At 38.8% G+C, this 13,270-nt stretch overlaps 2 protein-coding genes across 2 annotated transcripts; both read left to right on the forward strand.

Annotated features, from left to right (window-relative positions):
• The first annotated feature begins 3,072 nt into the window (after window positions 1–3,072).
• LOC111207750 (probable disease resistance protein At1g58602) lies at window positions 3,073–5,088 on the forward strand. The gene is made up of 3 exons (XM_048746471.1): window positions 3,073–3,309; window positions 3,546–4,652; window positions 4,764–5,088. Exon 2 carries the CDS (start codon window positions 3,554–3,556, stop codon window positions 4,613–4,615), a length of 1,062 nt encoding a protein of 353 aa, XP_048602428.1. The 5' UTR covers window positions 3,073–3,309; window positions 3,546–3,553; the 3' UTR covers window positions 4,616–4,652; window positions 4,764–5,088.
• A 3,189-nt stretch (window positions 5,089–8,277) lies between these two features.
• On the forward strand, window positions 8,278–11,418 carry LOC111207748 (probable disease resistance protein At1g59620). Its single transcript, XM_022706072.2, has 4 exons — window positions 8,278–8,453; window positions 8,639–9,519; window positions 9,610–9,756; window positions 9,878–11,418. The coding sequence occupies exons 2-4, from the start codon at window positions 8,646–8,648 to the stop codon at window positions 11,056–11,058; spliced, it is 2,202 nt and encodes a 733-aa protein (XP_022561793.2). The 5' UTR covers window positions 8,278–8,453; window positions 8,639–8,645; the 3' UTR covers window positions 11,059–11,418.
• The last annotated feature ends 1,852 nt before the right edge of the window (window positions 11,419–13,270 follow it).

Below are 13,270 nucleotides of genomic sequence, written 5' to 3' on the forward strand. Positions count from 1 at the left end.
TACAGTTAAAACAAACTAAAATTCAAAATTACAAAAGACAGCTAAATATATAAAAGTTTTATCTAGATTATTAAAACAATGTAACTTGATTTCAGTTGTTACAAATCAGTATCCAATAGACAATGAAAAAGAGTGAGTGGTGCTCGTGATGGTGATGGTGATGGTGATGGTGATGGTGAGTGGTGTGGTGGATTTGCTCTCAATATAGGGTCTGGTGGAGCTTTGGAGGGTCTACTATGGCCTTGTGATTGCTTGGGAAAAAAACATAAGTAGACTGGAGGTGGAAGTTGATTCTAAAATGGTGGTGAGTTTTCTTACGACAGGGATCGAGGATACTCACTCACTGTCTTTTCTGATACGCCTGTGCCATGGCTTCTTGACGAGGGACTGGTTGGTTAGAATTGTTCATGTGTATAGGGAAGCTAAGCTGATGGTTTAGCTAACCTTGCTATTTCTCTTCTTTTTGGTTTTCATCATTTTGATATTGTTCCGATAGAGCTTGTTAGTTTGATACGAGAGGACATCGATGGTTCATTACGGCCACGACAAGTTCAAGAAGTTTGAAGTTTTCTTTTTAATAAAATTGGGAGGTTTTTTCCTATCTTCCTACCAAAAAAAAAAATAGACACTGAAAAAGAGTGGAAGAAGATGAAAAATATAGAGTTGATTACTTAATGGGCCACATTATGTCTTTCTCTTACTCTTAAAGACACATAGCACATGTGAGGCACTTTCCCTTGCCCAAAGACAAAAAGTTGACTAATATACCCTTACCAAAGGCAGCTTGATATTTTGGTTCCCAAAAGGAAACCAGTTTGGTCTATGGAGCTCGGTTTAGGTTTAGGTTTATTGATTGAAGTCACTTAATTTAGACCGTCAGATCTGGATCTTGTGTTTCTAATCAAAGGCCAAAATTAAAACTTAAGAAGTAAGACAGCTATGATAAAGGACGTAAATTTGTTGTGTTGGGTGTGGAGGAAGCCACTCTCGTTGTTAAAGTTTCTGTCTTTATTGGAGCTGTTCTTGGCAAACATTGAAGGTGTCGATTTGTTCTTGTTTTGGGTTTGACATTAATCGATCCAAGTCATTCACTTTAACGCTTGATATTTGTGTTTCAGGTTGGTGCGATGGAGGATCAGTGCATGGTCATGTGCGGGGCTGTTGTTTGGGTGGGCACTAGCATCGTAGATGGGCGAAAGAGGACGAAGAGATGGGGGAGTAGTTGGATTGGTAGCAAAGGGGGGTGTGTTGAGAATTGAGTTGGGGGAGGTGCAGATGGGGGAGATGTGGATAGGGGAGGTGTGGATGGGGGAGATGTGGATGGGGGAGATGTGGATGGGCGAGGTGTGAATGGGGGAGGTGTGGATGGGGGAGGTGTGGATGGGTGAGGTGTGGATGGGTGAGGTGTGGATGTGTGAGGCGTGGATGCGTGAGGTGTGGATGGGGGAAGTGTGGATGGGGGAGGTGTGGATGGGGGAGGTGGTTGTTGACTTGCTGTGAGAAATTGAGCCGTAACGCTGTGCAGCGTATTGGCTGACGACGGGCGACTGAATGTGATCTTCCTCCATAGGAGCTCTGGCTTTGAGTAAATGTTGTGGCGTCCAATCGGGAAACGGTCGGTGGCGAATAGTCTCGGTGGGAGACGGTGGTCCGGTTGATTGTTGCCTGAAAAAAACCGACGGAACAAATTAGGAAAAAACTTTAACGGCGGAATCGATTTTCTGGGTTTGAACAAAACATAAACCAAAACCCTAAAGGGGTCGATTAAGATGTAATATAAACATATAATACTGGATCTGAACAAAATAGATGTATATTAGACGAAAACAAACCTTGCATGACTTGATGTAGAGGTACAGAAAACGACGGCGGCAGATGCGATAGATTCAGCGGATGTCAGAGAATGGCGGAGTGACGGAGCTTGTGTGAAGAACGGAAGGAGATGAAAGGATCTATGGAGCTCACTTTCGAAGGAGAGACTGTGAAGAATTAGTTGTAGGGTTTGGTCGAAATCGCCGCAAGGCGGAGTAACAGAGATTGTGTGAAGAAGGGAAAGAGATGAAAGGATCTAGCTGGAACCGTCGAAGGAGAGACTGTGAAGAGAGTAGTTCTAGGGTTTGGTCGAAATCGCCCCAAGGAGGCGTGAGAGAAAGAGAGAGAGAATCGTAAAAGAGAGAGAAATGTGTAAATTTGAATTAGAAATTGGTTTGGTACAAAGACATAAACCGATGTATAGGATTTTGTTCTGGTTTAGTTTTTCTACTTTCTCTACCATAAGGGTATAGAAGACAATGACTAAGGAAGAAGTGTGTGACATGTGCAATGTGTCTTAGAGAGTAAATCCAAAGACATAAAGTGTCTTAGAAGGTAAAAAATTCAAAAATATAAGGCTATAAGCTAATCAACAGAAATGATTAGTTTTATTTTATTCTAGTGAGCTTACTTTTTTCCTGGAAATATTTTAAAGAATTTAATTTAGCTAATATATTCTAGTTTTCTATACATTTATTAGTTTATTATTGAATTCAAAAATGAAATAATGTTAGTTAATCCTAACACAAAAAAAATTAATAAAAAACTAAACTAATTTTCAAATTGTATGGGGTCAGATGACTTCCTCTTAACGTCCTGCCACGTAGGTAAATAACATATCTAATGGTTCTTGCCTAGCTTCACAAGATTTTAAGATTATTGTCCTCAGGTGATGTACGCCACTTCTCTTATCGACATGATATCATTTCTGTTTTGGTTAAATAGTAAATACTTTCATTTCCTGTTTCTTTGTTAAAAGTTTTTCCTTTCTAAACCAAAAAAATTATTATTACAAAACACATCTTGTTCGCTCAGACATGACGAGGGAAACAAGGCCAAGAGAAAGTGACATGAAACTCTTCAGCAAAAAAAAGAAAAAAAAACATGAATCATTCACTCAACTTGCATACATCCATGAACTTCTGGACTGCGTTATGATACTGAGTTCCCTGCAACCATACAACAAACATTAAGCATTTCCTCAACAGTTTATGTATCTTCTTGAACTCGTAGTTAAATTTCTGATTTTGATAAATATTCATGGGCAAATGATATATAACATCAATAAATGGATGTAGACTACGTTGACATGGCAAGACGGTAAGAATTCACATTCTTGTGGTTGCCGTTGAGATTACATGATAAGACGAAGTTGGAATTAGGAAATCTGGTCAACCTGGAGACATTGGAGTGTTTCTCCACAAAACATGGGAGAGTGACAGATCTAAAGGGTATGACACGGCTCAGATCTCTCTCTATCTATATTGGAGACCAGAGGTATACCATGGAAACTCTATCTTCATCTCTCAGTAAACTTTCAGATTTGGAGAGTCTTACTATAGATAACTACGACGGTTTTTATACTCCCACGAATGATGATGAAGAAGGATTTGTTTGGGATTTTTTTAATCTCAAACAGTTGAATTTGGAGATATATATGCCAAGGTTACCTGATGCGCAACGCTTTCCTTCTCACCTTAAAACCATTGAGCTAGCTTATTGTTGTTTGACAGAGGACCCAATGCCGATTCTAGAGAAGTTGCTTCACTTGAAAGAGATTAGGTTATGGAGTAAGTCTTTCTGTGGGAGGAGAATGGATTGCTCAAGGGATGGGTTTCCTCAATTGCAGAAGCTAAGATTTGATGGATTAGAGGAGTGGGAAGAGTGGATAGTAGAAGAAGGCTCTATGCCCCTTCTCTGTACTCTCTGGATTTACGGATGCAGAAAATTAAAGGAGATTCCTGATGGGCTGCGATTCATCACTAACTTGGAGGATCTGATTGTTTATGATGTGGGAGATGAATTCGATTTGAGATTGTCGGAAGGATACTTGCTTTCTCACCTTACAACCATATCTCTAAGTCGTTGTCGTTTGACAGAGGACCCAATGCCTATTTTAGAGAAGCTTCTTCACTTGAAAGAGATTAGTTTACTTGATCGATCTTTCAGTGGGAGGAGAATGGTTTGCTCGAGGGATGGGTTTCCTCAATTGCAGAAGCTAAAATTTTATGGATTAAAGGAGTGGGAAGAGTGGATAGTAGAAGAAGGTTCCATGCCCCTTCTCTATACTCTTGATATTTGGTCTTGCAGAGAATTAAAGGAGATTCCGTTCCGATTCATCACTTCCTTGCACGATCTTGCTGTTGGTCAATCAAGTATTAGATTGTTGGAAACCTGCTTGCCTTCTTTCCTTACAACCATATCTCTAATTGATTTTCGTTTGACAGAGGATCAGATGATGATTCTAGAGAAGTTGCTTCACTTGAAAGATGTTCAGTTAAATCGTTGTTTCTGTGGGGGAAGAATGGTTTGCTCGAGGGGTGGGTTTCCTCAATTGAAGAATCTAAAATTTAAGAGATTAGAGGAGTGGGAAGAGTGGATAATAGAAGAAGGCTCCATGCCTCTTCTCCATACTCTCGAAATTGAATCTTGTCCAAAGTTAAAGGAGCTTCCTGATGGGCTGCGATTCATCACTTCTTTGAAGAGTCTGACCTTTTATAATATGGGAAAGAGATGGGAGAAGAGACTGGCGAACGGAGGAAAAGATTATTACAAAGTCCAACACATCCCTTCTGTTAGATAGCAGCTGAAGGAGACTCTCAGCAATTACGGACTATCAGGTATATATTATCTAGGAATCAACTTCTCGGCAACTTCTTTGTATTTGCATAAAATATTATTTCGTTGCAATGTCTCTGATGATGTGTGTTTCACCAATTGCTTTGATATAGTGGCAAACAGATATTTTACAACTGAAACGTACTCGCACACACGAGGAGTGGATGACGCGGTGAAGCTGTTCGACGAAGTGTCTAACTGAGGACACTTGATCTCCTGCACTGCTTTAAGTTTGTCTATAGAGATAGAGAGGTTTATTTTTTGAAAGTGAAGCTGTTCGAGGAAGGTTCTCATGTAACCTTTGTTGACTGAAAGAGGTGAAATATGTTAAGATTCTTATATTAGTATAGAACTGCGTTCAACTAGATATTGAGATATGTATTAAGGGAGGTGAGCACTGAGCTTGTTTCATTTGAAATAAATGTTTATTTTCTCACTTTTGATGAATTTGTGTGCTATATGATCTTATTAGGGACTGTGCTAATGAAAAGGATCCTATCAAATACAGAGTGAAATGTGTGAACATTATCTTCATCTTAAGTAAAAAAATTCCACAGTTGGAGAATTTTACTAGATATAATCGAGTCTTGATGCTTATTAGCTTCAGAGGAAGAAAGTCCAACGTCAATAAAGTCGTTAATCGAGTCTTTTGTGTGTTTTGGAAAAGCTGCCATGTCGTCAATAAAGTGTAAAAAAACGTCATCATCCTTTTCATATATCATCTACTCTTTGTACAACTAGAAAAGGCAGATCGTATTTTACTTCCTTTGAATTGCTCCTTAGACGAAACGAATCCTCCAAAGACTGGAGCTGCTTCTCCAAGTATCTCCTCGGACTTGCCTCTGCAACATTAACCAGACTCAGAGATAGGTTACTATGCATGATCTTGATTCTTTCGTAGGGTAACAACAACAGAGAAATATTAAGTGCTTTCTGCTTCTGCTTCATTATATTCAAGCAGAAAAGTATGAGCTGCGACTACATGTTGCTTCTTTTCCTTCTCCTCAGGTTCCAAGTCATGAAGCTGCGACTACATATGTGAGACTTAATAGACGCCACAGCGATCTGTGATGATTTAAGTGCGGTCAAACAACGCTTGGTTCAGTGTAGCTTCAGTCTTCTGCGCCTAGATGATAGTAACTCAGCCGAACCATCCCATGGCATAACATTTGACTGTAGCTCAGAGGATAAGCCCTTGATATTCTTACCCGAGATGAACTGCATAAGTTCTAAGGAGTAGACACCAACCTGACTTGGCAACTCCAGGTTCAGTTCTCACATATACCAAATCCTGCAGTACAGGTTCAAGTAAGCTCAAATAAAGATGTGGAAGATACCGAGAGGATAAATCTGTGAATGCCTCAGAAACTATCTCCTCAGGTGGTGGGAAGTTTTGGTTGCCAAGCCCATCTTTCCCATGAACGAAGTCAGCCACTCGAAGCTTTGTGCCGTTCTGTACAGATGAAAAGACAACAACAACAAGTTATCAAAACATCAAGGCGCATCGATATGTTGCTGTATCTCAAAACATAGAAAGAACACAAAGTAGAGACATCCCAGGATAGTTTAATGTGTTCGACCAGGATAGTTTTAAATGTTGTTTTTTTTTTTTTTTTTTTTTTTTTATGATGCTGATCATGTATGTAGTGATAGAAGCCTATTAAAGGTGGAAGAATCGAAATACTGGACATTAGCACGAAGACCAAATTCAATTTAAATTTGCTTGCTTTAGATTAAACTGTTTCTTAATTACTAATGAGTTGATTCCATTCCACGAAAGATTTGCTTCTCAAATACTAACATATCATAAACTTGGGGGTAGAGTGCAATTGAAATATAAACTTAATGTTTATGAGAGACACTGATACATCCATCATCTTTGTTATTTTCAACTTCACATTCTTCTCTTATTATGTGTACAGTGTACATGATTAGATATTTAGTAGAAGTGTAGGACCGTTTTCGTATAAGTACCACATAGATGACCAATATGGATGTAGTAGCTTTCAGTCAAAAACACAGTTCTTAACAAACAATACTAACTCAATATTGAATTAGTGTATGCCTTTCACAATTCTTTTGTTTTTCAATCGATTACAGAAGAAGACTACAGAAGTTGAAAATTTCAGTGGCTTGATCACCAAGCAAGGCAGACCTAAGGTAGACAAGTATTGTAGCCCAAAGCCTGACTTGGGGACAGACTATCGTCCAGTAAGACAGCTATTAATGCATTCAGGGCTTAAGATAAGATGCTCAGAAGATGACAGAGGTTAACAAGGTTCACGTCTATTAATCCGAATCAATGCAACAAAGAAACGTGTCCTTCCTTGTTTCCGTTGAAAGTCGACTCTAACAACCTCCTCTTGCCACTCTTCTTCTGACACGTGGTCTTTGTATCAGAAGAGTTTACTTCCTGCATCTCATCAGCTAACCTTGTCCAAAATTTAATCAGTAAGGTAATTAGGCATTCTTTCCACGTAGAACTATCAGGGATATGCACATAGGGACACATTTGGAGGTAAAACTAAGATGAAATGCCGTTTCATGATCTCCAGAGACTGTAAAGGTTCCAAAACCCTGATATATACTCTAGACTTGGAAACTCTATCCACTTCCAAAATCAATATCTCTTCTACTTTCCAGTGTATCTAACAAATTCATAATGTATATTGTCTGTAGACATCTTGCCAGGAAATGTGTGAATTCTCCGTGAAGAAGCCACTGAGTTTCTCTACCATCTTGGCCAAAGCTTCCAAGTTCATCTTATTGATGCGGGCATGGACTTCATTGTTGGAGGCTATCATTGTTGGAACTTCATTTTTGAAATCTAGTAAGCATCTTTTTGGATGCAAAAATGTTTTTTTGGTTTGAATAAATTTAACATTTATACAAAATTTTTTTTTTTTTGGAAATCCAAGGATATGCGAGACTCTACTGCATTCCTGCTTAAGGATGTTATACATTTTTGATAACCAAACGAAAGAACCATGTTGCATTAATGATGATTCTTCCTTGCTTTCTTCCAAGCAAATGCTTTCGAGAACTTACATCCATGTGCTTAAGTGCAGGACCTCTTGCTATATTGCAGCACCTAAATCCCAAATAGGACCACGCCCCTTTTTGGTTAGAACAAGGCATAGATCAAAACGCCAGCTGCAGATCGCCTGCAACTGCAGCTTCTCTAGACTCTAGCAATAGCTTCTTCAACAGATGATATCTCTTCTGAAGAATTCAACCCTAGAAGTTTTGCAACCTCAATTAGCTCTTCAACGTGAAGATAAGCCCCAGGATGCCCTGTGATTGCCATCTTGATAATCTCTGCCTCAGCTTTTAACAGTCCGGCGGCTACTAGAAAATATATTCAAGCACTCCCTTGTTTTCCTAACAGTAACTGCATCAATGGTATCGGCCGGCCACATCTTTATTTTAACTAAATACACAACATCAACAATCTTAACACCAATTATAATTTATTTTACCAAGATTATAACCTTTTCACAGCGTTTAAAGAAAATGTTACAACATTTATTTCACTAGACAGATCAAATCATTGTAATTCAACAAACTCGTACTATTAGAGGCCCTACGTACTAACTATCTCCTTATCTTTTTAGCAAAAAAATGTAAGTGGCTACAATAGAATCACTCATCGTTGTAAATACAGCTGGTTTGTGTCGTTTGGTGTTGACTGAGAATAATCAACTCTTTGTATGAATAGGTCTTCACCTGCGTTCTAACTAAAACACATTCTCATATTTTCGTTATACAGATCGGTTGGTCGAAAAGCGATCGATTTTCAAGAGGTGATTTTTATTTTTTGTATTTTACATATTTATTTCATCTCAATTGTTCATACCATTCATAGATTAAATCCAAAAGAATAGTATATATTATCTAGGCTGGAATTTGCAGAAAAATATTATCAGGACTATGAATTCAAAGATCTGCTCTCTAGCAGTTATTGATTACTTATTTCATGTTTGAGCAGGAGACTTATGGCTGAGCTAGCAGTGGCACTTTTACCGTTTGCAGTCGAGAGGCTTTGGAACCTCCTTGTCCGAGAAACTGAGCGATTTCAAGGAGCTGAAGAGCAGTTCAAGGGATTAAAAAATGATGTGGAAACGTTAAGGTGCTTTTTGAAAGATGCGGAGGCCAAGAAACATTCAAGTGCAATGGTGAGAAAAGTTATCAAAGACATCAAAGAAATTGTTTTTGATGCAGAAGATATCATAGAAACCTTTCTTCTGAAGAAAGAACTCGGGGAATCAAGCAGCAGCAGCTTCAAAAGATTTGCATACGTTACTGTAAAACGCATGGGGCTTGGGTTTGTTATGAAACCTATAAGTAAGAGGATCTCTAAGGTGATCCTTGATATGCAGAATCTTGGCGTACAGAAGGTCATTGTCAATGAAGAGTATATGCAGTCTCTACTGGTAAAAGAAAAAGAAATGCGACAAACATTTCCTACAAGTGACGAAGACCATCTTGTTGGGTTAGAGAGAAGTGTTGAGAGATTGGTTGGCTATTTGGTGGAGGAGGATAGCAGTCAAGTGGTTTCTATAACTGGGATGGGAGGTCTTGGTAAAACCACACTCGCAAGACAAGTTTATAGTCATGAGACAATAAAAAGTCATTTTCTAAGAAGATTAGCGTGGGTTTGTGTTTCGCAACAGTTTGAAAGGAAGTGTGTCTGGCAGACAATCTTGCGACAGCTCTGGCCAGAATGCGATGTGTCAAAGATGATGGAAGGCGAACTTCAGGAGAAGATTGCTCGAGTGTTGGAAACACAAAAGGCTTTGATCGTCATTGATGATATATGGAGAGAAGGAGACTGGGATCTAATCAAGGATGTGTTTCTGCCGAGAAAAGGTGAATCTCCTTATGTTACATACATTAGGTTGTGTTTTAAAAGTCACAATTTGATAAAAAAAAATATTAAGAAATATGAATGTGTTGCAGGCTGGAAGGTATTACTTACTTCTCGCAATGAGGAAGTGGGATTACATGCAGACAGACAATGTGTCACCTTCAAACCAGAATGCCTAACTTTCGAAGAAAGTTGGGATCTTTTTCAAAGGATAGCATTTCCTATTAAAGACACAGCTGGTAAGTTTTCAAGGGCGGCCTACTTGGATTTTTTTTTTCTGTTATAGTAAATTAATGAAAAATGACTACCATATTTGCAAGACATATGATCCTTTCAAACATTCTTGTAACTGATGTGCAGAATTTAAGATTGAAGAAGACATGAAACAAATCGGTATGGAGATGATTAGACATTGTGGAGGTCTACCACTGGCTATTAAGGTGTTAGGGGCGTTGTTAGGTAATAAATACACATTGCACGAGTGGAAACGGATACGTGAGAATATTAAAGCTCCGACCGTTAGAGCGAGTGGCTCTGACGACAGAAATTTCAATTTGAAGGTTTATGGTGTTTTGTATTTGAGTTTCGAAGAGCTGCCTGCCTATTTGAAGCAGTGCTTCCTTTATCTTGCTAGTTTTCCAGAAGATTATGAAATAGATGTGGAGAAACTGTCCTATTACTGGGCTGCAGAAGGAATACTAATGCCAATGGATTTCGATGGAGCCAGCATCCGGGAGGTTGCAGATGGATACATAGAAGAATTGGTGAAGAGAAACATGGTTATTTCTAAAAGAGACATTGATACTTCAAGATTTGAAACACTTCAGTTGCATGACATGATGAGAGAAGTTTGTTTAAGCAAAGCTGCAGAAGAGAATTTCATACAAACCATTGATACATCAATGGCAAATTCGAAATCTCCTTGTAAATCTCGCAGACTTGCTATTATTGTACGTTGGCCTGGTGAAACATTTAGTGTTGATAAGGAGGTGAAGAATCCAAGCCTTAGAACTCTCTTGTTTATTGGGTACAAAAGATGGAAGGCAACAAGTTTATTGTTTACAAGTCATAAGCTGATGAGAGTGTTAGATCTCTCTTTGGTCGAGTTTGAAGGAGGGAAGGTACCCTCTAGCATCGGGAAGCTCATCCACTTGAGATATCTTAATTTTGAGTGGTCAAATGCAACTCAACTGCCTTCTTCTATGCGGAATCTGAAGAAGCTACTCTATTTAAACCTAAATATATATCTATTTAGAGTTTACATGCCCAATATCTTGAATGAGATGCGAGAATTGACATTCTTGTGTTTGCCGGAGAGGTTACATGGTAAGACAAATTTGGAATTGGGAAATCTGGTCAAGCTGGAGACGTTGGAGAATTTCACTACAAGAAAACAGAGAGATTCTGATGGCCAAAATCGTCGGAAGTTCGTCGGAAAAGGCCTATTCCGACGCATTTCTGACGAAGGCGTTCGTCGGTATAATTTCGTCGGAAAAAAAGAATTCGTCGGAATTTCGTCAGACCTTCCGACGACTTTCTGACGAATACCGAGAAATGACATTCTGACGAACTTCCGACAATATTCCGATGCGGACACACGAGACTAGAGTTCATCGGAAAAACTATATACCGACGGAGACGGATCCTCTGAAGATTCCGACGAACTAAGTTCTCGGTAAATACCGACGGAGTCTGATTCGTCGGTAAATACCGACGGATTATGATTCGTCGGAAAATACCGACGAATGGTGAGTCGTCGGAATTTACCGACGAATCGTAATCCGTCGGTATTTACCGACGAGTCATACTCCGTCGGTATTTACCGACGAATCAGACTCCGTCGGTATTTACCGAGAACTTAGTTGGTCGGAAAATGTCAATTTTAATAATACGAATTAATTTTGCATTTTTATATATATTTTTTATATGAAAAATTAATTAATAAATAAATAAAATCTGAAATTTAAAACTAATAATATTATAGAATTTAAATTCATACAAACCGAAATAGAAAAAAAACATTCAGAAAATTTAAAATTCATGCAAAACGAAAGAAAAAAACATTCAGACAGTTTTAAAAAGCTGAAAAAAACTAAGAACTCGAAGACATCAAACGATCTAGCTTCTGCATTATCTCGGCGTTGAACTTCTTCTGGGATGCCAGCTCAGCAAGGATAGTGGCATTCTCCGAACGGATAGTGGCATTCTCCGAAAGGATAGTGGTGTTCTGCTCCTCCAATGCCCCAATCCGTTCATCTTTGTCATGTAGCTCCTCGAGAATCATGGGATCGGCATACGGAGCTTGCGAAGAAGACGCCGGATACGAAGAAGCACGGCGGGCCAACCCAACTAAACGGCCTCCTTTCCTTTTAGGAACCGCCTACAAAAATATTTAAAGTTAGTAAATATAGACAAATTAGTAATCGACATTATAAAAAAAATATATTAATAAAAAAATTACCTTTTCAACCATCTCATTTATTTGCAATAGGGACAAGTTGGTTGAAGCTCCCGTAGAATCGCCGTCATCAGAGAGAGGCTGAGATTGAGTTGCTATTTCAGCTTCCACCAAATCAACGACACCTTTGATCACGGGATCCTGAATTTGACCTGTCTTCTTGTTAGTGTGAGCCACCTTAATGAGTTGGAGACGATCAACGGGATTACCGTCATTTTCTTCGATCTAAAAAACCGCCATTATTAGCCAAGGAATATATAAAATATTTATTTAAAAAATATAAAGATAAATAATTAAAAAAAACTTACAAGTTCATCTTCCTTAGTAGACATAGAGCAAGCGCCGAGGTTGTGCACATACATACCTTTCCCGCCACGATCGCTCTTCCGGTTCTTGGAGTTCCTAGAAGACGTCTCTGCAGTTTCTTCCTTCTCCCAATGAGCTATCAACTGCTCCCACACCGTCCCGTTGATGAACCGTGGCCTCTTGTTCTTCTGCCAAACTGTCTTCCACGCGTTTATCTGCTTCGTATAAGAGTCCATGGCTTTTTCGTTGAATTTCTTACGGACTGTTTCCGTGAGATCGGAGTGCCAGTTGAACTCTTGCTACAAAACAAACATAATTTAATAAGTAAATATATTTTAAAAAATGTAAATACTTTAAAAAAATGAAGAGTTTACCGCAAACTGACGAAACCACAACTCTCGTTCTTCGAAAGGAATCACACTCCACTTTGAATATCCAAAACGAAGCATGGAGTACATCATCTGGTTGATGCTCCTGCTAATGCCATTTTTCGACTTGGTGAACCTTTAAAAAAAATACAAGTTAGTTAACAAGTTAATTAATGGAAAAAAACATAATACTACAAATTAAAAAAAATACTAACCAAGTGCTATGTCCTCGTCGTGGGTTGGGATGGAGAACCGGGAGATGCTCTCGACCTGGTTGTTGAACCAATAGATCAACTGGCATGACCCCCGGATCCTGTTGAGCAGCAGCGGGAGGGGCAGCGGGAGCTGGAGCGGGAATATATGCGGGAACCGAGTTTTGTTCGTGAGACGATCCCGATGCACGGGAACTGCTCACCGAACTACGTCGAAGACGGGCTGCGGGGCGGGGTACATCCTCGGACCTAAAAAAAAATTAATTTATCAAAAATCTTTTCAAACCATTTCTATTTTTAATGTTTTCATTTATATATTTACAGAAAAATGTTGTTAAATATTTTTAAAATTTTTAAAAAACGTTTTATTATACATAGTTTATTACTGGAAATTTGTAAAAAATTATTA

Source organism: Brassica napus, chromosome A2 (assembly GCF_020379485.1).
Source record: "Brassica napus cultivar Da-Ae chromosome A2, Da-Ae, whole genome shotgun sequence".
Lineage (NCBI taxonomy): Eukaryota > Viridiplantae > Streptophyta > Magnoliopsida > Brassicales > Brassicaceae > Brassica > Brassica napus.